Source organism: Vanessa atalanta, chromosome 16 (genome assembly GCF_905147765.1).
Source record: "Vanessa atalanta chromosome 16, ilVanAtal1.2, whole genome shotgun sequence".
Lineage (NCBI taxonomy): Eukaryota > Metazoa > Arthropoda > Insecta > Lepidoptera > Nymphalidae > Vanessa > Vanessa atalanta.
In genome coordinates this window covers 11,224,321-11,249,316 of record NC_061886.1, presented here as the reverse complement: position 1 = coordinate 11,249,316, position 24,996 = coordinate 11,224,321, and the positions used below count along the sequence as shown (strand labels likewise).

The window sequence follows — 24,996 nt, the reverse complement described above, 5'->3', positions numbered from 1 at the left end:
AAAAAAACATAATTCATTCCGTATATTTATTTATTGCTTCATTCTAAATCGTAAACAATTCGTTGAATCTTTATAAACGTAATAATTGTATAAGGAAAATACCGTCGTAGTTGATATACACAAATACGAACAAAACGAAATTTACATAAAAATAGAGAAGAAAAAAAAAAAGAAGAAACAAACTTAAACAGATAAATATATCGAAAATAAGACATAAAAAAACTGCCGCGTACATTTATACTCTCAATACTGTTTATTGTCAATTTATTTAAATACATTTTCAACTACTAATTGTATATAATTATTTAGTTTTATAATTTACATCGAATCGAACAATATAAGCAACTTTTCTTAACGGTAATATCAGATCAAATTATAGTACACTTAAAACTAAGAGTGGTTAAAAAATATCGGTTTAATTGTATGATTTTTTTTTTTGTGCAACTTCGAACGATTTGTATTTATATTTTTCTTATATGGTAACTATTTTTATAATGACAGGAAATGATAAAAATTCTCTGTAAGATTACTTAAGAATTATAAACATCACCAAAAAATATACTGATAACTAAATATTTTAATATTTATATCAATAAAGTAGCACCATATTGTTTTAATAATAAAATATCGTTTTAATAGGAATCGAAATTGAGGAACAGGTCGGTAAAGCTTGTGGAACTATTTCATTTTTGTTGCCACAAACATTTGTTTCACACACCAAGAATTCATTTGCCGTTTAATAAGGTAAAAACCGACGGCGCGTCTAACAATTTAAATCTATTCAAAAAAATTTAACATATCAACTTCTCAGCCACGTCATCCCTAACAGGCTAATAGGTGTCGGTTAATTTTGGCAAAGTTATGTGTAAATTTTGCCATAATTAACGTTTTCGTCAGTGTCTACCTTACAAAAACGGCTTCCGGTTGTTACTGCGATAACGATTAACGTTACAAAAATTATTACAGAGAAGTTTTATCACCCTAAACATTTTGAACAACGGTTGTATTGTTTCCAAGAATCCAGTAAGCGTAAAGGTGTTATAACGGCGTAAGCAATAACGCTAACATAACATAAACTTGTATCAAATCTCTGTACAAAAAAAACTTAACTACTAAACTGTGCTGAAAATAATAAAAAAAAAATTCAATATCCATAAAGCCTCATCACATGTGAATATCAATGAGATCGCTTACCAACTGCACTCTAGCACTGTTACAACTACACGTAAACTTATAACTCTTTATATTAAAATAAATAGATAAATTTAAAACACTGGCTGATTATTTTCAGACCGCTCGATAATAAATCTTTTGATACTCTGTGGACATATCATAAATCTTCATATACTTAAACAACTAAGACGATAATTATTTGATATATATAGAAACTTTATAAGTAGGCTTCAATTGTCAAATGTTTTAAAAACAATCGTAATGAAATAAAATGATAAAAAATAACATTTACAAAATTTTATTTTACGGAATAAGCGCTTAAAATAATTTTCGCTAACATTTACAGTAAAACACGGGTTAGAGAAGACAAAATAGAATCGATAAATTTGGTCCTTCTCATTTTCCCAACCCTATTTATTCCGTTAACCAATTAATTCACTACTTATATTTACGAAATCTCTGGACGCCTACGATTACTTGTATATGCAATTAATAATCTAAAAACTGACGTGTATAAGTTTTGTTGTTTCAAAACGATGACATTATATCGTCATATAAATGGTGCTCTACGTGTTGTGTAAAAAACGACTTACAATGTGCATTCCATATAATAAATAATGTCAATCCAATAAATACGTACTACTTTATTACATAAACAATAAGTTCATTGTATCGTGCAAAATATATATTTTATATAAATCGAAATTATTTATAATTGCCGATTATACGAACATCACTATAAACGGTTTATATCTGCGGAATAGTTTTTATTTACTGAAAATTAAGTTAATTAATTATCGTCCAAAAATCGTTGTAATCCAAAAACATCTATCAAATAATCTACCATTTTCTAAATTTGCGAAACACGCAATACTATATGCCTTTTAGGTACACAATAATACTATAAATATCTATAAACATAACAAAACTATTCCCTATTGATCCCTAAGAAACTACTGTCAACGTTGTCTATACCTATGCTACCTTGCAAAAAGAACCCTATGTAGAACGTGTTAGGGTCTATTATAATAAATCGTCTACTAGTCTAATCTAAGACACTTTCAAATATATGAATATTTTATTGTTTGATATATTCCTTCTAAGTATGATGATGATGTTTGATTAAGAAGACTAATGACACATGTTGAGGCATTCAAAGAAAAAAATCAACAGAAAATTCGACCTTGAAATGTCTATGTATGTATTTAACCTTAAAAATGACACCGATATTTGAGAAATTATAACGAGTATATCTTGAGACGGACATAGACTAGATAGACGTAGAACTTTTTTGCGAGTAAAAAAAAAAAAAACTTCTCTATTGTTTTCGCCATTTAAAGTTATAGGTTTGGATTAGGATAAAACTGTTTTACCGACTTATTGCAATCGATACAAAATTGACAGTTACATTAATAGTATTAATCTCAGTGGCACCTTTATATATAAAACATAAAATTTAAAATGATTCGATGATGTTATATAGTATGACGCTCGGGCATATATTTTAATTATTTCTGATAAGATGAGAAAAAATTTCTACTAAATCTCTTAACTATATAGTACATAGAGATAAATTCTCTAAGTTAAAAGTTTGTTTGAAACGTCTAAATTATGTCCGCGCGACACATAGCATTTCACTTTAGCACCTACATCGCTATTACAAAGTTTAGACCAATTCTGAACACTTACGTTGACTCAAAATACGATATACCAAGAACCGAGACTATAATCCTAAAAATAAGCACCAAGATAAGGAAATATTAGATCGGGACCGCACCGGGGCATTAATACTTCGTGTAAAATGTTCGTACTAAAGTACAAAAGTATACAAAGACGACACGGTTTCCGGAATACTAACGCGATCTCATAAAAATCTTGAAAAATGTCCTACAAGTTATCGGTAATCACAAAATTATAAAAGGTATACGCCATGTATACATCAATAAGACTTCCAAAGGCCCTTAATGGCTTTGAGCTTGGGCGACCTTTTCGTAGCCTCCAACTCTTGTTTGAAACTGATGATGAACTTCTCGCGCAAGCTGAGTCGAGGAGAAGACGGTTTTAGAAGGAACTTTTTTAGGTCATTTGTAAAACTACTCGCTGTGTAATTCGGCTCGTCTTTTAACGATTCCTCGTTACTCGATTCGAGAAACGACACGGACTTATTCGATTGAACCGAGTTCTTTCTTTCTCGCGGACGATTCGTTGGAGTCGATTTCGAGCGAGAACTAATAGTAGCTTTGCTAGATGGAAGACTATAACTCCTCGATACGAGGGAATACTCGTCCTCCATGGAGTCGAGGGTGTCCGTTGAACGGTTACATATTTTGCAGCAATACCGGCAATGTTCCATATCACTGTGATACCTGCCATTGCACAGGACGTAGTTTTCCTTCATCCGAACGTGTCGAGGCGGTTTGAGCCTGTTCTTGTCTTTATATCTATGCGAGTCCTTGTCATTTTTCCTCGGCCGCTTCCGTTTGCATTTGGGACAGTTGTTACGAGCTATTTTTTTAAGTTCCTTTAGAAATTCGTAGTCGATTTCGAAATATTTAGCGTCCGGTTCGGAGTAATATTTCAGGTCGCTGTCAGTAGAATCTTTTTTGGCTTCCTTGGGTTTCTTCTTAGTTTTCTGTTTGGGAGTGTCCGGTTGGCCGGGATCCGAGTAGTACCTTACATCGATGTCTGAAGGAACAGATGGTTTGTCGTACTTACAGTGAGCACAGAATGTAACCGATTTCGGTCTGGAGGAGGTGCACGTGGAGGGGGTGTGGGAAGGGGGCGTGGGGGGCAGGGGTCAGGCCTGCGCGGAGGGCACCCATAGGGTCTTGTTCTGCTCTTCTTCCACTGCTTCTTTGATTTGCGTGCACATGTACGCTATATTAACGCCTGCTGGTATCTCGGCTGTAAGTAAAATAAAAAATAATAATTACAAAATATACACTTCAATGAATTTAAATGTCACTAAGCGCAATACTTACCAGATATGTAATTTCTAAATTCATTCTCCACTTTTAACCCATGCTCATACTTTTCCTTAGCTGCCTTGGCAGACACTTTATCAGCGGGATACCTAGTATCCTTGACTTCCTTGATCTGCTTGAATGACTTGAACTTGATGAATAGTATTATAGGATATATCTGGTGTTTATGAAGTTTCTCTATGACTGGTACGCTCACGTCGACTATACAGTGGATACCCTGTCGAGTGTTAAGGTGAAAATGAATACAGGGAATTGGTAAAGAAAAAAGTTAAAAGGAATATGTAAGTAGGAAAATTTAATTATGGAACAAGTAATTATATGATTATGTGTTTTATAACTTTTTCGGCACCACGGCAGCCATTTTAAAGAGATATTTTAATGATAAGAAACGAATACTGGGTTGAACAAGTGTCGTCAAGTGGTCGAAAATTGTAGGATTGTTGAATCCGGGGAGTATACATGTCTGTATAATCTCGTGCTCGAAGTCAAAGTACTTTTTTTTTTTATTTTTTTCCAAAATAGAGTATTCTTTTACTTTTTTTTACAGACAGTTTACCTTAATTTAATTTTCAACTCAAGATATACAATCTAATTTTTTTTTTTATTATAAATTAATGTTGTCATGACCATAACGAATATTTTTTCTCACCTTCTCCGCGAGATCTCTCAAAGCCCTGGGATCCGGCCTCGCCCTGGCGAACACGTGCGGCCAGTCCGTGACCAACTTCCCAGCCACGCACTCCCGCAACGGGCCCAGGACCGCCACCGGCCGCCGACTGCCATCTGCGGAGGAAGGCGAGCATGAGCGAGTCTTTTAAGACTGGAAACAGGATCCCCATCCCGTCCCAGTAATTACAGGCCTATTTCAACACTCCCGTCTTCAAGTAAAATATTCGAAAAAAATATTTTAATTCAACTTCTCGTCCATTTCGGTACAAATACTATTTTTCATAGTGAGCATTTCGGTTTTTTAAGAGGTCGCTCGAAAACTGATGCGGGAATAGCACTTCTCAAACATATCTATGATGCTTGGGAAAAATCACAGAATGCTATTGGAGTATTCTGTGATTTATCTAAAGCATTTGATTGTGTAGTACACGAGACGCTTCTTTATAAGCTCATGTACTACGGTGTTAAAGGTAAAGCTCTTGATCTCATTGCTTTATATTTAAGTCAAAGAGTCCAGCAAGTTTGCATTAATGGAATGAAGTCTTTTGGATCTACGTTAAAAATGGATGTTCCACAAGGTTCAATTTTGGATCCCTTTCTATTTCTACTATAATAAATGATCTTCCTTTCTATGTTAAAGGTATTTGTGATATAGTGTTGTTTGCTGACGATACTTCACAGATTTTTAAGGAAGACAGGAAAAAAACTGACTATGACGATGTGAACGGTGCATTATCCATTGGTTTACAGTAAATAATTTAGTTTTGAATGCTCAAAAAACAAAATAAGTAGTTTTTAACCTAACCAATTTTAGAAAGCAAAATTATAATATATTTTTAAGAGTGGCCGTCTTGAGGTATCCGATAACACGGTGTTTGTAGGAATAGCATTGGATTCCAGACTTCACTGACAGGAAGACTCAACTTAGAAAAGTTAGACAACTGATATTGTCTAGTATATTTTGGTTATTTTTAAAATATTATGTCATATGGCATATTGCTTTGGGGTGACGCTGTACATATTGAATCTGTTTTTATTTTACAAAAGAGAGCAATCCGAATCTATAATCTTGGAGCTAGAGACTCTCTTCGGGATGTTTTTAACAAAGTAGGAATACTCACTGTTGAGTCACAATGTATTTACAACAATATTATATATATTCACACTATACCCTGTACAAGATAGCTTGATCTTTTTTAACGGATGTAAATTTTTCTGATCGACAAAACTTTGCAATGACGATATGATATTATTTTCTTAATTTAATGATTTCAAAATTGTAAAAATACTTAATAAAATACCCTTGGGTTGGGGTCTCTTTTGAGAGTGGTTGCCGTCCCTTTAGCTTACTCTTTTTAGAAAAATAAGTTAAAAAAAATTGAATTTTAATTTGAATTACGCGTTCCATCGTTCCATTGACTGGTATATATGTTATATTTTCCGTTTCTCACTAGCCCGTCTGTCAAAAAGATCAAGCTAACTTGAACAGGGTATAGCATCGATCACTTTGATAAAATCAGGGATAATCATTGTATGTGCAAAAGGAGTAAGAATAAGCTCATAACGCCAAGTTTCCGACTCCGCAAAGTCAATAAATTCTTCTTGACGTGACATTTTTAACTTTTCCGTTCCATAAATTCAAATCATTTGTAAAAATAGATTGGTAAAGAAGGCATAGTAATCAATACGAGATTATACAGATGATAAAAAAGCGTAGATTTAGAACTTGTTGATTTCCATGCAGGATATATTACAGACATATATAATTGTATTTAACTAACATGACTGTATTTTGAAATGTCGAAAAAGAGTAACCACCGAGTTTCTCGCCGGTTCTTCCCGGTGGAATCTCCATTCCGAGGCGGCGATAGCGTCGCTTAATACAGGTTGCGGACGGCCACTCACAGTGCAGGCGCTCGACGCGCTGGTAGGAGAGCGGCGGCGCGTCGTCGGCCAGCGTGCCCGAGTCGCTCCAGCAGCCCAGCTCGGTGTTGGAGAAGGACGCCAGCTCCTTGCTGTCGCGGTGCTTCTTGCGGCGGAAGAACGAGCGGCGCGCCGTGCTGGACGCGCGCCGCGCCGCCTCGCTGTCCAGCGCGCCGCCTCGCCGCAGGATCTCCTCCACCCTGCGCCGCCACGCTCGTTACCTTACCTTGCGCTGCCTGGCTGCTTCACTTACACGCCCGATTGTACAAGCGAAGCACATTATAAATACAGCTCATTGAGTGAGCCTTGTGGCAGTCATTTTGAATCTACGCTAATGGATAAAATTCTTTCATTTTGTAAACCTATTCCAAGCGATTCCGGCAGGTTTATTTATATCCTTTAAATACGTAATACTAGCACAAAAACAATTTCACTCTTACTTAAATTTACTGGGTATGGTGCCCCAGTGTCGCTTCACCCCCTTGCAGTCCAGTTGCCAGGCGCGCCACAGGCCGGGCGCTCCGTTGAACAGCGTATTGTCCACGAACAAAACTTCGTCCTTCCTGAACCATAGCGAATACTCATCTATGGTATCCATGCCAATGGACGTTATTTTTGCACAGCGATCGAAACCCGCACGGATATAGAACGCGTCACCGGGTTTGTCTTTGATTTCATGGTATTGTTGAAGATCGTGACGAACCAGCACGCTCACCTGTGTTAGTAAAAAAGTATATATTAGACTTAGGAGAAAATTTTAGTATAAATAAGTAATTTAAAGCATAAATAGCGCAATAGTGTATGGGTCACCTAACGACGTCAAAAGTCGCAAGTTCGATCCTGATTCATTAGGCATTTTTTCGTCCCCACTCTTAGCACAAGCTTTAAGCTTAATTTTAGGGCTAAATAGTACTATTATTAGTACTACTACTATTAGTAATTCCTTAAAAAGAACTAAAGTCCGCAACTAAAATCTAAATAAAGATAATTAAATTCTAACAGCTTGGTAAGCCTCACCTTATCCGCCGGTTTTGCCAATTCCAAAGCAGCCTGTTCAGCGGTTGCTCGCCTTAAGTCTACATTATTGTACTCTAAGATTTGATCCCCCGTGCGTAAGCCCGCTATATAAGCCGGGGAATCTATTTGAACACTATGTACGAATATACCCACTGCATTTCCGCCCACTAAACTTATGCCCAAATCTGAACAATTTCGCATCTCTATTAATAAAAACCTGGGTAGATCCTTCCCCTGTGATTGCCTCAAAGTAGCAACATCTGTGGAAGGTACGTCCATTCTCAGGGACTGTTGAGGACCGGGTGAGTTCCTAGGTGTAGGCGATCCTGACAAAGAAACCTCTTCATCGTGCGAACTTTCTCCAGAAGATGAACTCCCTGGAACTTCCATCTCGTCTTTATATTTTTCAGGGCTAAATTGGACAAGCATTGTTATGGAATTTCCAATTTGTCTTAAAACACTAGCAGCCAAAGTATACGTCGCCGAACGCATATTAATACCGCAAACTTCAAGTAATTGGTCACCAACTTGTAAGCCAACTTGACTTGCCAACGAATTCTCATTGACTGTAGATACGAAAACGCCCCCACTGCTCGGGGGACAGTATATCTGTATCCCTAGTGGCTGCTGACTTTTGTCTATGTGCACCCTTCGAAGCTCACCGGGTAAAGGTTTATTCCAACCCAACCCACAATATTCTGGCATAGAATTTCTCGTCCCTTTATGCGTAAGTTGCTTAGCACCGCGTCCAGGACTCAGGACTTCAACATGAAATGTCGGCATCGGTGAATTTCTTTCTGAACTTCTCTCTATCGATCCTGTGCTGAGTTTTCCTGCCGAATTTTTCGAGGTGACACTGGGGTTGGAGGGTATTCGAAACCTCTGGTTTTCTTTTTTTCTTGGAAATGTCCCACCTTCGTATGTGTGGTGATATTCACGATTGGCTCTAGGTACTGGTTGGAGATCTGACATATTGTGCGTGTGGGAAGTAAACGAGTGCATGTCGTAACTTGTACCGATACTTTCTCCGGATTGGCTTTGAGGTATATTCGTTGGACTAGAAAGATGATTATACCGACTGGAGGTGTGCGGGTTCGAGTTCGTAAATGGCCCTCTATAATATTGGGACTGAAGTCGTGACTGTGAAGGCAGAGTCCCCGTCATTGGAAAATTCGCATTGCTATTTAAACTGTCTGGCCCGAAGCTGTCACTGTCGGATGGGTACTTGTTCACTGTTTTCGGAGACGATGCCTTTTTTGAGGAATAAAACTGGTCGAGAATATCCTTTCCCGTGTGATTTTTTATGGAATGGTCAAGTGAACTGGGTGATTTCCTCGTCACGAAGTCAAGGGAATTCGGGCCCTTATTGACCATAAAGTCTAAGGAGTGTGGACTTTTCGTCCGATTTCTCATTGCTGGTTGGTAGAACAAGGAATCCTCGGATGGGTTCTGAACTAAACTAAGCCTGTTCGGCGTCACGTCTTGTTCGTAATCGCTGATGGATATTTTTTCCTTTTCCAACGTGCGATTCTTTTCGAAGGTCATGCTACTGGGCGCGAAAGGGTTGTGAATGGCTAAAGGCGCTGGTTTCGGAAAATGCTCTATCGCTGGACTCGATTCTATAGATTTGTACACTGAATGTCTTGCCGGTGTGGTGACTTGTGTTAGCGGTACGTGTCCTAAAGGTATCGGGTTAGAGTTTCGGTTGGTATTCGATCGCTGCGGCTCCGGCGGTAGCTTGGTCGGTGGACTGAGCAGAATGGATAGCGGTGGCCTTTCTTTCCTGGAACGAGGTTGTACAATGGTCCCAGTGGCATTGTCCTCTAATATAAAATTAGCTCGAGCTTTAGGCCAAGTGCCTCCATTTTTTGCGTCATTTTGTGCTTCCTTATTTTTTCGACGCGATCTTTTCAGCACACTGCTAGTTTCTTTAACTGGAAAAAAATATAAAACGTTACAAATTATAATATGTTTACTACTGCGGAAATACTGCAGAAATACTTTTATTTTGCAATTTGCAGCTATTTATAGCCAGCTAGTCTCACCTAGCATCACATATGGAGTCATGAGATTAGCTTTTATTATGATAAATCACACGTTTATTGCAAAATGAATAATTACATGTCAGATGATAGTACTAAGTACTCAACGAGAACTTTCTATGTTTCCTTACTTGTTTTTCCGTGATAACTGTCGATAACGGAATCCAATTCGGCGATAGCGTCCGACTCCGGCACCTGGAATTAATAATATATAAATATTTTTAATAAAACACCATGATTTACGAATAAAGTACTACAAACTTAAAACGCCTCGCTTTACAACATATTATTAAGGTGGAAAATTAGGCTCATTCAAAACGAATCAACTTACTATTACTAATTTTCACTTTCATCACTTGAAAATAAGAAAAAAAACTCGGCAAATCTTAATATTACATTTTAACAAGTCGAAATAAAAACAAGTAATTTGATAGAAACAAAAAAAAATCACGATAATTCTCGTTTACCGTTCTAGGAGGTTCTGAAATTTTTGATCATCACCAAAACAAAACGAAATAACAAAACCATTTTAACATTTAAGAACGAACTCTTACGAACCACAATCAAAATACGAAATTACAAAGCGAATTATTGTTCAAACTCTCTTCTTTTACGTTTAAACAGTCCAAAAAGCCAAATAAATGTAAATCTATTAAACTAAATCACAATGTTATTTGACCAAAAAATCTAAGCCATTTTCTCAGATCAAAAAATCTAAGATATTCCGCTGCAAAACCAGAGTCAGATTCCTAATCCATTATGCAAAGATACAAAACACATAATAGCATTGTTGTTTGACAGAATAACTGTCAAGAGAGCACAGTACGATTTATAAGCATATTGATAAGATATCGGTAAAAATAAAACAAATAACAACTTTGAAGAAAGCCTCAAACGCCATCTAGTAACGCTTTGTATACATCCAGAAACACAGAGACTGAAGTCTTTACCTTGCTCTGCTTCTCCTTACACTTGCTGACTCCAGTAACAGCTTCGATCTTCCCGCGGATCATGTCCCAGGTGCCTGCAAAACGCGATGCAATGATCGTACTCGCTATCGGTAAAGTTAGAGACACACTATGTTAAAACGATGAAACGTTTTGCGTCGGCGATTCTTTGATTATTTATGATAATATTAATCATTAATAATAGAAAATCTTTTAAATAAAATAATAACATCGTTTTGTATAATTTTTTGGTAAAAACAAATATAATATTAATGCGTATTAATTGTTTAAATATTCAGTAAAAGTAATATAATTTACTTTAGTTAGTACTCCAGTTTTAATTCAAAAAAAGACAATACTAAAATGTATTCTTCTTAACTATGGTTATAATATAATCAATTAATAATTTCGCTTTTTAATTATTTACTAAAATTAAATATATGGGAGATTAGGAAAATCAACTAATTATTAAAACCTGTGATTAATCCAATAAAAACTGATAATTGTATAATAAATGTGACTAATATAACTACCCAGATAATATTTTAGCGCCTCACAACATTACTTAGTATTTTCGTTCTGGTTTAAAGAGCAAGTGAGCCAGTGTAATTACAGGTACAAATAATCTTAGTTCCCAAGGTTGGCGATTTTGGCGAAGTAAAACGAATGTTTAATACATATTTCATACAGAACCAATGTCTATGGTCGTTGGAGGTCTATTACCATCAGGCGACTCATTTACCCGCCTACCTATTTTATATAAAAAAACGTAAATTTAAATCGTATTCTCTTGAATAAATGTAGATCCCAGTGTACCACAAACATTCAATACATCGATGACTTGCCTTATCACTCGATAGCTGATAACGATATCGCTCAAGAGTTGTGCCCAAATAATGTACTTTGTTTTGTTTAAAGACACACTTCGAACATGTGACACAATATACAACATATATTATTTTGCAATATATATATGTATGGATATATATTCCATACAATATTATACCAGACGACTTCTTGAGCGTTTATAAATGTTTATAAATAAATAAATAAAAAAATATTGGACAACATCACATACATTACTCTGATCCCAATGTAAGTAGCTAAAGCACTTGTGTTATGGAAATCAGAAGTAACGACGGTACCACAAACACCCAGACCCAAGACAACATAGAAAACTAAAGAACTTTTTCTACATCGACTCGGCCGGAAATCGAACCCGAGACCTCGGAGTGGCGTACCCATGAAAACCGGTGTACACACTACTCGACCACGGAGGTCGTCAAGGTCGTCGTTTATACATGTGTACATATAGTGTAACGGTTTTGTGTAGAGTTTTTACTCGTGTGGCTGACTTGTACTGAATTGCGCGGGCTTTGCACTTATATGCATGCATACTTCATTATAGAAGCGGTTTATACTCTTTCATTATTAAGTAAATTTTGAATTATTTTAGTACACGTTTCCACTGCAATTGGAGGGATATACATTATACATGGAATTCAATTTGTTTCGATCCAAAATTTCCTCACGATGTTCACTAGCCAGCAAGCTTGAGGCAAATTATAAACAAATTGAACCCGTCAAACGTCACTGGTACCGGACTGAATATTTTATACCGCCTTATAAGCCCGATTGTTTACTGGGAACTCAAATTTCTATGATTTCAATAATGTTATATATATATTACTTTTTACAATTTATTTTTGGTTTGGTTAAATAATTTTATATATATATTACTTTTTACAATTTATTTTTGGTCAATGCCAGCATAAATTTTATTTTAGCGTGTGTTGTGAAGTAAAAGTACCTTAAAATAAAGTTTAATATAGGTGTTCTATGTTCGTGTATGGATGTGTGCAATTCAACAGAGGCCGACGTTTAATCAATACCGCTACCAAGTATTCAGTAAAAGCTCTATCATCAGCTCAAAGTTATCAAGTAAGATGTTTCCCAATATTTATTTATATTTACAGAATTCGTCCAATAGTCAACTAGAGCCAAAAAACTTAGTTAACTAAGTTTACTGGGCTAATCAGATTTATATTATACTTTAATAACATGAACTAATTAATTTCCGAAATTCTCGGCGGCTCTCTACTTATGATTTTTGATTGATTGATTGATTGTTTTTTTTTTTAATGGTTTGACAAATACTAGTTTAATAAATAAATAAAGTCAAATCTTTTCGTATATGTAACTTAAAACACCTAAAAAGACCCAAGAAAGTATAATATGAAGAAACGAGTTCTCTTTTTCAAGATTATTTGAATTAAGGCAATCACTATTAAAATGTACAGACATGTCGTGTATCCGTATCAACCTACCTCTCTCCTGGTGTATCTTCCCCTGGCTGCCGGCTGCCACGTGATACACGTATCGTCTGTCAAAATCCGGCACCCCGTGGTCTACGTGTACCTGAAACATCGTTATTATTGGAGACCAGCAGGCACCGCCGATGATGTGGTTCACATCATTTCATGTTCATTTCTCCAAGGCCCATGTGAATACAGCAAGAACAAAATTGATTCGGTTACATATACTTTACTTAAATAGCTATTAAAATCATTATTCTTTTATTTCGACTGAAGTGGTTATCGTCATTGAGCCCACTTAAGACTTCAGAGTATGCGCGACTTAAGGGTGTTAAGGACTCGTTATTCTTGCAGAAAATTACTAAAAAGTATGCAACCCACGGCTTAGGAGCATGCATTGCCAACTATGCTTCTTGTTTATTTGTTTTGAGTGTAGTCGTCATGAGAGTCCTTGATAAGTAAATTAAATAAAAATATATTTGATAATATTTCTGTGCATAAGATACCTTGGGCTCCGGCGGCGGAGGCACGAAGGCGCCCCCCCAGCTGTCGTCCGTCTGCGAGCAGATGTTCACCATCTTGCCGTCGCCGTACGACTGCTCGTACAGCGAGAGTCTGCGGGATGTTTGCGCATATTGAGACAAAAATGCAAACATGTTTACTTCCGATTTTATCGGAATCGGATATTATTACGATACAATTGAAAAAGAAAACACAATCTCACTGGTAGACAGACTATTATGCTTTTTTCATTAAAAATTAATTACAACCGAATAAAAGAAAAGCTGAATATAAAAAAAAATATATATATAAAAAAATTACTATAAAATGCAAATCTAATTTAGGTGATGATGATAATGTCGAAATATCGAGCCCCACCAAATAATAATAAAAAACATGGTAAATATCCCGTTTTAAATACTGTTAGTAATAAAAATAACCATGTTAATTTAAAATCTTATATTATCTTTATCAATTCAAAAGATATTATTTTTAAATTTCGAGTCTATAGCGTAATATGGGCTGAAGGTGCGAGATTCAATAAATATATGAAAAAAAAGTTAATATTTTAATTATTAAGACACAAGTGCAACATTAAAAATATATTACATTGTTTTTAGATATATTTGGATTATATACAGTTAAAGCTAACGCATTAGGAAACTCCAAGTTACCTATCACGTTATAAACTTAGTACAAGACATAATAAGGTTAATATTAAAAGTTTTACTTATATAGATCAAAATAGAGCATAATAATTAATAGTACCAGTCTAAAATTTAACATAACATAACATAAGCAGCCCGTAAATGTCCCACTGCTGGGATAAAGGCCTCCTCTCCCTTTGAGGAGAAGGTTTGGAGCATATTCCACCACGCTGCTCCAATGCGGGTTGGCGGAATACACATGTGGCTGAATTTCGTTGAAATTAGACACATGCAGGTTTCCTCACGATGTTTTCCTTCACCGCCGAGCACGAGATGAATTATAAACACAAATTAAGCACATGAAATTTCAGTGGTGCCTGCCTGGGTTTGAACCCGAAATCATCGGTTAAGATGCACGCGTTCTAACCATTGGGCCATCTCGGCTCTGAATGCTCGTGAAAATTTAATCTGATTTAAACAATTTTAATAATAATAATAATTAAAAAAGAGATTGATTGAGAGCAGTTTAGTTTTATAATTGGTTTGTACAAATTAAAAAAATAATCTTATTTCGATCAGTTGGGTGTAGTACTGTACTCCTCGCTAGGTTATAAAATAATCTGTAATACAGTCCCGTTCCCTTCTTTGAGTGTTTCTTAATCATTGTGTACAACATGTGAACACGTTATTAAGATTTACAAAATTTTACAATATTATATTCCATAGTGATTTTTCAAGTGTGTGTGTTTGTGAGTGTGTGTGAGTGAGAGTGTGTGTGTGTGTGTGTGTGTGTGTGTGTGTGTGTGTGAGAGAGAGTGAGTGTGAGAGTGTGTGTGTGTGTGTGTGTGTGTGTGTGTGTGTGTGTGTGTGTGTGTGTGTGTGTGTGTGTGTGTGTGTGTGTGTGTGCGCGTGCGTGCGTGTGTGTGTGTGTGTATATGTGAGTAACTAGTGAGCCGAGATCGTTCCTAACACTATGAATAAATATCCAACTATGAGTGTTAGTACTGACTGGCTCACATAGTATTCAGACTGGAATAAAACGTTCCATAGATCTGTTTCATGGTCTGAACTCTGCTGAATCGTGTAGATAATGACTGAATCGCTTTATCGTTTATCTAATCGTACATATAATGATCTGATAACACTTCCAAAATAATACTATATAAACTAATTTTCATATGTAAGAAAAATGGTTATTAAAAAAATTTTTAGTGGTAGGGGGGACTTATGCTGTTAGCTCCTCTGGGTACTTACTCGTATATTTTACCGCCAAACAGAAATACTTAATACGGTTGTGTTCCGATTCGAAGTACGAATATAACTAAAGGCACAAGGGAGATAACATCTTAGTTGTCTTATGTTAGTAGCGCATTTATGTTTTAAGAAGTGGTTAATATTTCTTACGGCACCAACGTCTATAGGCGATGGTGACCACTGGTCTTTTGCCAGTGCCTTTTGCCAGTCCGCCTAGCAAAAACATAAAAAATAATTGAATACTTTGTAATTTGTAACCATTATATGGATGAGCTCGTAGTGCCTTCGGTCGGGTAATGTGAATGATTTGAATGCCTCTTCATACAGGTCATAAGAAGTCTGATCCCACTGTCGTGACCCGTCGGACGATGTGTGAGAGACACGTGTGAGCACGTGCACAGCCTGGGACCGATATGCGACCACCATTAAATGGGCCTCGTGTGTACCTGTTCCTGGGGTCGCAGCACGGGTACAGCGGGCGCAGCACGGTGAGCAGCACGCAGTCGTAGTGCACGTCGCTCAGCAGCGCCGCCGCCTCCGCCGCGCTGCCCACGCCCTCCAGGGAGCGGTTGTTGATCTGGGGGGGGGGGGATGTCTCAAGGTTAATATGGTCTTTTCAGGAATGTATATATGATTCATTACTACAATTAAATATATTTTATACTAGTTGTCGTGCGCGGCTTTAATAGCGTTTTAGTGATTGGTCGGTTAGTGGTTGGTAGGCAAAAAAGTAACCAATGTCCTTCCTTGGAATTCAAGCTTGCTTCAGACCGAATTAAATCAAAGAATACAAAATATATAGTATAATAGATACACAGATAGTTAATTTCGCATTTATAATATTAGTATGAATTACCAGTAGCTACCGTATCCATATATGTACACGTATCACACTACTTACTAATCACCTAACAAAAAAATTATACAATTGTATTCAATTTTTTTTGTAGTTTAATAATGTATCGGTACATTTATATGATAGTATCAAGAGTGTTTTTTTATTATATAAGCGTTTATATATTCGAATTATATTAGTTTTACTACCGCACCATACGATATTACAAATATTTAGAAAATTTACTTAACTTTTTGATGTTCACGTATAATTACATTATATAGTAAATAATACATTTTTTTTTTATTTAAAATATTAATATAAAAATTATAATACAAGTACATTTATACACTCACGCTAACAACTCTGTCGCCGACGTAGATATTTCCCTCCTTGGCGGCCGCGCTACCGCACGCTATTTTGCTTATGAAAATACCTGACGACAATTTTTATTCGTTTCATAAGTTACTTATAAAAAAAGGAAATGGAGAGCACAGAACGAATATTAGTATGAAACAATGCGATAACTGGGCAACGGACTGACCCTGCTGCAGCGTGAGGCCGCTGCGGCCGGCGCCCGCCACGCGCAGCAGCGAGCGGGCGGCGCGCGCGCGCTGCAGCGTCAGCGCCACGGGCCCGCGCGCCAGCGCGCCGCGCAGCGCCGCCGCGCACGCCGCGCCGCACGCCCACTGCGACACGCCGCCCGCCGCCGCCACGCGGTCCAGCGCCCTGCGCGACACCATATCCAGTGAGCACCCTACTCCGCGGTGCGTCGTCGACTTACGGTACCGAGTTCAATGTATATAATATTGTGCAAGAAAACACTGATAAATATCCTCATATTTGAAATAGCAATCGTGTGAGCGTTACATATTTCTACTAACTTAATCTTTCCATCCGCGATGGAGCCCTTCTTGACCGAGGCGACGTATACGCTGAAATCGTTAGGGTAGCAGGGTTCGTCTCGGCCGCCGCACAGCTCCAGACCCAAGTCCGCACCCATGCCGCTCAGTTCCACGTCGATTATTTCCCATTCGAAGTCCTGAAATACCGAAAGCCAATTATAAGTTAATTCATTTTAAGGAATACGATTATAATTCTTTCAAGAGAAACATTATATACTGTAATTTTTAACCTACATTTTTATTGACAATTTATAACTTTTTTAATGAAATAGGCGACGCACACTTAATCTACGTAACGATATATGGCCACCATTGCCCACAAAAAAAAATTATAACACGCGGAACTACAATGTTATATCCCCTGAGCCAGTAGTGGGCACTGCTGGGCGGAGAGTAGGTGGCCGCACCCCCACATAGCCGACCTGCACGTCGGCGGAGTCCCGCGGCGGCGCGGCGCGCGGCTCGTCGTGCGAGCGCGCGCGCGGCCCGCGGCCGTCCTTGGCGTCCTTCTTGCCGCCGTGCCGCCGCGCCTCCGCCAGCTCGCCCACCATCTGGTCGCGCTCCTGCAACCGAACCGAGCGCGTTAGCTCCGCGACAGCGAATACGATGAACACGATATCATGCACCTTATCTACGTATATTACATCGTCGGACCGAAAAAAGTAATTGGATTGTTCTATTAAAAAATTCTCAGTAGCAGCCCAGAGTCTCGAAGTTAGAAGTATGTCTTGTGCCTGAACTCTTTCAACGACACTCTTATCGGATTTGCCGTCCCATCGTATAATTAGAGTGACGAAATGGAGAGTGCTACTGTGTTTGTGCACACACTTATGCACCGTATGTCCTACATCTTGAGCTCGGTGCTCGGTGACGTTATTATTATTATTAGCGATAAAGGACATTACCTTTCTCAGTCGATTGCAGAGAGCCTTGACGCTCTCTCGCTCCTGCAGCAGCTTGTCCCTCTCCGAGAAGGCCCAGTCCCTCCGGCGCTTGGAGACCTGGAACAGACGAGGCGGTGAGTACCGGGGCGGGCGCGGCGGCGGCGGCGGCGGCGACGGCGTACCTCGGCCTCGCGCTGCGCGTCGTGCAGCTCGGCCTGCAGGCGCTCGGCGCGCGCGCGCAGGCGCTCGATCTCCTGGTTGGCCTGCTCCACGTCGTCCACGCGCTCCGCCTCCGCCGCGTCCACCGCCATGCCCACCAGACCTGGGGGACCGACGGGGAGTTACGTTAGAGTTACGGGAGGGACTCTAGCATGAGATGAACTACATATAGGAACACAGGTGACCCATAAATTAATACCAAGTAGCCCATTTGTCTTAATATTAAAAATTAATACATAATCCGATTCGGATAACATCTGATTGATATTTAAAAATAATTTTGTATCTCGAATCAGTTGACACACTATTTCAGTAGTCATAAATAGTTAAATGAAAAGACAACCTTGCAGTTTATCCATCGAGGGATCGTTAGAGTGTTGTCCGTTTAGGAAACCGTCAGTTCCGACTCCACTCGAGAGGCCCAAGTGATGATATGCAGAATTATCTTGTCTGTAGAAATAAAAATGATAAGTTTGATATGTGTATTTCGGTTCTAACACTGCTGATAAGAAAACATACCTTAAAATAACATTAACATATAAATATTTTATTTTTTGTATCAGAATTAATTTCTTATCTAAGAATCTAAATTAAAAACCACATCTATTCTATTAAGTTCTAACAGACCGATACATTTCTGCTCAAAAACATTGTATTTCTCAAGGTACTAATATTCCTAGTTTCTCCTCTATTTGAAAGTGAACTTATGTTAGGAGTGATAACCATAATAGCCTCAGGCGCTAGGCGGTCCGTATACCGACGAGCAATTGAAGCGTATGTTAAAAGAAACATAAATAGATAATCCATAATAGTATTTGATTATAGTACTCACTATTCGTACTTATGATTTTTATTCAGGAAATGGAGAATTTAATATAAAATTGAATTTCTTACTAAAACTTTCGGATTAAATCTACATTTATTTATTTATTATATTATATTTACATTCTTAATCACTGGTATTTTCAGATTGATTTTGTATTGAATTTTTAATTTAAATTATAATTATCCTACATCCTCCCCATGGTTCAAAATATCTCCATACGACGTTTCATCGAAATCGCTTCAGTAGATTAAGCGTGGAAAGGTAACAGAGTTACTTTCGCCTTTATAAAATATCACCAACGAATTACCTACCTCGATTTGCCCAACGTGGAGGTGTTCTGTGGAGTCTTCAAGTCGGTACATTCCTTGATAGCGCGATCTCGGTCGACTAGCGCCGATTCTATCTCCCGGCGCAGGCTTTCGGCCTAATAATGAGCAAAACGAATATGTCATGTTTTAATACACTTATACTAATAAATGCGTCGGAATCGCACGTGGAGTTCGGCAGGTACCTGCAGGGCGGTGGCGCGCTGCTCGTCGCGCGAGGCCTGCAGCGCGGCCTCCAGCGCCGCCACGCGCTTGAGCGCGGCCTGCAGGTCGTCCGCCAGCTTCTCCATCTCCTTGTGCACCGTGTCCCTGTAATACGCCCTTCGCATTTTCACATTTGCCGCCCGCGCCGCAGGACGCGGGTCGCGGCGGGCGGGCTCACCTCTCGCTCATGATGAGCGTGTACTCGGCCATGGCGGCGTTCCGCTCGTCCGTGAGGCGCTTGATGTCGGCCCGCTCGCGCACGCCGCCCTCCCACTGCCGCACCACGCTCGCCACTTGCTGCTTCAGCGCGTTGCGCTCCCGGATCTGCAATGCGACCGGGGATTACTTTACACTTTACTCGGTGCTAGCCCGTCTCCGTAGGTACCACCCCCACTCGATAGATATTCTGCTGTCAAACAGTACCGGGTACTGTACACAGCAATGCAAAATATTGCTATTAGATATTAGATTAAGTTCGTGTGATGGTGGTGGTATCTATTCGAGTGAACCAGAAAGCCGCACCTTTTAAAAATCTACCATCGTACTTTTTAAACTTTCCCACATAATATTATAGAATTTTTATTTACTAATAATATTGGAGCATTATATGTGTACACGTACCACTGCATTCCTCTCTTGTGTCAACTCGTGGCATTGTGTCTTTAACCTACTATTTTCCTCTTGCACGATTCGTAGGTTCTCCAGGGTGGCATTGTGATTTTCTATTAAGTCGTCATACCTAAAACCAAAAAGTGATAAGTGATTTACATAACACATCTATTTGCAATAACTTCAAAAAGGTTGGCTTCAATAATATTGTTTTAAAAGTAAATTCAAATCGAAAATTTGTTAAAATATTTATCGAATCCTACAAACCTCTTTTGGAAACAATCGAACTCTTCCTTGAGAGCCTCGTATTTCCGGAGTGTATGGACGAGTGCGTCTGAACCCTCCGCGGTGCTGCTCTGCTGCAGGTGCTGCACTTCACGCTCGAGTCTAAAATTAATATTATTATATCAAAATTAATTAAGCACTTTCGCTCCATCCAATCGTGTATCAATTACACCGTTATATATACATATTTATATTTAAAATTACTCATAAGTCAAAACAAAAAAACGAATACGTATTCGCCCCAAAAATCTAATAAATCATCCATTTGGCTATGTAGTCAGTGACTTGTATAAAAATATATCAAGTTATAACAAAGAAATAAGAGACTATATTAGCCTCTATACACTAAATTATTAATTACTTAATCGTTGAAAAAATAAACAAATAACGCATTACAATAATTCCATGTAAATTATTTTTTTTACCGTTGATTGTCATTGAGCAAGTCACCATACTTGCCGCGGAGGCTGCTTGCCTCCTGAGCCGATACTTCCAGCTGATTCATTGCTGCCCGATGCTGACCCCGGAAGTACTCCAACTCCTGACGATAATAAATACCCAGACATTAAATAAAATCATTCGTAAATATAATACTTATAAAATATCAAAAACCCAATCGTGATACTTAAGAAGTCGCCAGATTAACATTTATACTTCATAATAACGATACAAATATTTAAAAAAAAACGATTACGATCGCAAATTCATTCATTCATAAATCCTAAGTTTAATTTGTAACTTACCAGTTCTGAATACGTAGTAAGTTACGAGTTTTCAGAGAGTTCAGTAAAGTGTTTCAGCTGAATTTCAATTCGAATTTTTAATGAGCTGTTCGAAAAAGTATTTCACATTACGCTCTGAAGTCGTACAAAATGAAAAACCAGTTAATATTTTTCGACGAGGCTACGAATATACTCTCAGTAATATATAGGTTACTGGGTCAAGTTTGCTTTTTGCGAAATTCATTTCTGAAACGCAAATTTCGTTGAATAGCGAAGAGTTTCAACATTACTTCCTATAGGTTCATTTTGCCTATGAATAGAAGTTGAACTAAAAGTGTATATTCACTCCGCTTCTAAGTTTATCGAAACAGTTACGATAATGATGGTTTCAGAGTATAATGAATTGGTTTGAGAGATATCTTTTTCAACATTATTTATACACTATTCAAATGAATGTCGCTTAAACTCTAACTACAGCGTCAATATAGGATTTATTAAAGAGCTTAGAGATAGCCCTTAAAGCACTTGGGGGATATAATTCGTCGAAATTCGAGAGGTATCTTATAAAACTGTTTAAAATTTGAAAAAAAAATCAATCAAAATCAAAAGTGCAAATAAAACATATAGTAAGGGTGAAAGTGACAGTGGTAGTGGTAACCAGTGTTTACGCAGCAAACGTACGAGAAAGGAGATAGTCCGATATGGACACTTCTAATGCCGTCAACATCTACCCGCAAACGTCAGTCTCGTGAACAAGACATTCGTAGATAATGTCGAAATATCGAGCTCCAACAAATAAAAATATAAAACATAGTAAATATCCCGTTTTAAATACTGTTAGTAAAAAAAATCCAAGTACTTAATTTATGTACTTCCACTAATCTCGTCCTGTATATGTCAGCTGATAATTTGACATGTATGAATCCACCAATCCATATTAGAGTTGCATGGTTGAATCTCTGAACCTTCTACTTAAGAGGAAAAGAATCCTTTGCCCAGCAGTGAAACTTATAAGGATTGTTACTACAGTGAAATTATTACATTTTACAAATCTTGGTAGAATACTATGATTTCAATACCAATACTCAATTACTAATTTTAAGAGAATAAAAATGTTGCTAGTATTGTTATCTCTTTCTCATGTATGGTGTTGAAAAGGATAGCAATTCTCAGTTCTGTCAAATTAATATAATTAGTTTAGAGATCGTGTAAAAGAGGATCACCAACAATATTATTTAAAAAAAATCTTTAATTCTTCTTGCCGAATCATTGTACTCAAAATATAAGTTACTAATAATACATGCAGTGGCTTATATTGCAGTTAGTTAACCAAAAGAATAAAAAACAAAACACTGCAGTTTTTAAATAACTAATACTGGATCAGGAAAATAAATTAATAAAAAATTAAACACACCTTCATAACATGCTCACACCTCCTTGATGTCTCTGTGTGTTGTCGTCTCAGCTGATTGAGATCATGCAGAGCCTTTTCGCACTGTTGTTTCAAGGTCTCATTTGCCTGCTTGTTGATGACGTCATACTGTCCAAGCTCGTAGGGCGCGCTCATAGCATGCGTATGACTGGAGTAGTTCGACTTGTCGTAGCATTGTGATGAAGAGAGCACCTCATATTCGATCGGCAGCGGTATGGACGTTATTTGTGTAGTAGTGTGTCGTTCATTGCTCACGTAGCTATGGGATATTGACTCTAGAATAATGAACATAATATGTAGAAATAATTTAAATTACTTAATTAGAAACTTTATTTAAATGGTTAAAATTATATTGTATACAGTTAATTTAGGTTTCATTTTTTGTTGAATTCAAATTTATTCAGTACTAACATAGTTATTGTGTATTTCGTGTTTCCTAGCACTAATTAGATTATGTTATTTGTTAAATTAAATAAATAAAATAATTATTATTACAATATTTCCAGCACTAATATATGGTAAGAATTGAACGAGACTTTAACTCGTTAAATTCAAAGCTTTGAAATGTTATATGATTAATTACAAAGTAATAATATCCTTAAAAAGATCCACCTTAGAACATGATATAACTTTTTAAATTCTTTATTTACCCAATGTTCACCACAATTGTGAGTTTTGGGTATAATTTAAGTGTTAATAAACTTTATATAATTTAAGTGTTAATACATCAGAAGTTAATAATTAAATTATTTAAAAAAGAGAAAGTTAATTCATGGCTAATTTCCTTTTAAAATACATATACTTTATTTTATTGAATAAAGTAAGGAGGGATGTAAATACCTCCTTTATTTATTCCTTCATATACTTTTAATATTAAAATATTTAATATTGTAATAGTTCTGCTGTTAGCACGATTTATAAAACATAATGTCTGAAATACAACTAAATTTGAAATTAATTTTATACTATTTTTTACAGACATATTTATAGTGTTATTTATGCTAAAACACTATATATTATAGTCAAAATACTTTGATATGATTCTTTCACAGATTAAATAAAAGTTTATTATTAAATAGTTACCAAGTATACTTTTTTGTGATGAACTTATTTATTATGTGTATGTGTACAAGCATTGTTTATGTTATTAGAATGTTGCTTGTTTGGAACAACTTACCATTACTCCCATTGCTTTCCAAAGAGGAAGTACCGGATGCCATAATATGTCTGAAATAATTTTATTTATTTAATAGGAAATACTTAGAAGCGAATAGAGATTTGAAGTTAATTTAAAATGTAACTATACCTTCGAAATTACGCTCTATGTCCCATTGTCTTCGAACTTACAAAAAAATGATCTAATAAGAAGACTGAGGAAGCTTGTATTTGTTTTATTAATTATTATTTCTTTGATAAAATCCAAATCTCCTACAGTGCTTGACACGGTTTTCACGCTCTAATGATGGTTGCAAAACTTCTAAACCACAAGTGTTGGTTGACTGTTGCAACTTTACTGTTTACACAGGACGAAATCTATTCGACATTATGCGACGATTTGCCAGAAACTTCTTGGCCACCCGCGAATATCTGATAACTGTACACCGATACGGTCCATAAATACCATCACCGAACATTCAAAACACTGAAATTGCCACAAAAACTGTCCTTTCGCTACGAATATGGTTTTCACGGCAAAGGAGTTAATGCTTTTTCACAATGTAAACAGATCGTTTATTACGAGAGCCTTTAAACCAAATATGAAAACCACGCAGTTTTTATAATAATTATAAGCTCAAATAAGAAAACAAAACTATTACACGTATTTATCAGTACTAATTTGCCAACATTTCCCGTTTCTGTTCTCTACCTTTTTTAGCAAGTAAATGAATGAATGAATGACGGACACAAAAGAGGACGACATATTTAGGAAGTGTTGTCAATGATAAAATATTAAAATCCTAAATCGGATACAAGTTTTCGTTCAATAATTGAATATTTAACTTTAAAAGATACAACTGATTTAATAATAAGATTCACTTACCACGATATTTTATTAATAACAATTATTAATTCAAATAGTATATTATATTTGTTTAATGGTTTCATTTATAATTTGGTAAACTAAACCTTTTGGTATTAAATTATTGAGATTATATCATTTATTATATTGGCGTGATTTAAATGATTTTAAATTTAAGAATATTTATAAAAAAATTAAAAGCGAATACTTAATTTCTTTGAAATGTTGGTCAGTGTATCCGATCATTACGGCACTAT

At 36.9% G+C, this 24,996-nt stretch overlaps 2 protein-coding genes across 2 annotated transcripts; both read right to left on the bottom strand.

Annotated features, from left to right (window-relative positions):
* Positions 1 to 230: 230 nt before the first annotated feature.
* Positions 231 to 3,970, bottom strand: LOC125070138 (the record flags this gene model as incomplete). Its single annotated transcript, XM_047679837.1, has 1 exon — positions 231 to 3,970. A coding segment is annotated over one exon (858 nt), but the record flags the coding sequence as incomplete, so codon positions are not given.
* Positions 3,935 to 24,627, bottom strand: LOC125069664 (disks large homolog 5). Its single transcript, XM_047679185.1, has 27 exons — positions 24,026 to 24,627; positions 23,897 to 23,946; positions 22,702 to 22,994; positions 20,991 to 21,106; positions 20,548 to 20,667; positions 20,293 to 20,410; positions 19,850 to 19,995; positions 19,653 to 19,776; positions 19,453 to 19,565; positions 18,659 to 18,765; positions 18,279 to 18,418; positions 18,118 to 18,213; positions 17,635 to 17,775; positions 17,192 to 17,349; positions 16,852 to 17,036; positions 16,664 to 16,743; positions 15,919 to 16,049; positions 13,577 to 13,685; positions 13,083 to 13,173; positions 10,759 to 10,832; positions 9,940 to 10,003; positions 7,767 to 9,700; positions 7,190 to 7,464; positions 6,732 to 6,949; positions 4,807 to 4,940; positions 4,155 to 4,374; positions 3,935 to 4,077 (listed from the first exon to the last, which is right to left on the bottom strand). Exons 2-27 carry the CDS (start codon positions 23,937 to 23,939, stop codon positions 3,971 to 3,973), a joined length of 5,337 nt encoding a protein of 1,778 aa, XP_047535141.1. The 5' UTR covers positions 23,940 to 23,946; positions 24,026 to 24,627; the 3' UTR covers positions 3,935 to 3,970.
* Between the last annotated feature and the right edge of the window lie 369 nt (positions 24,628 to 24,996).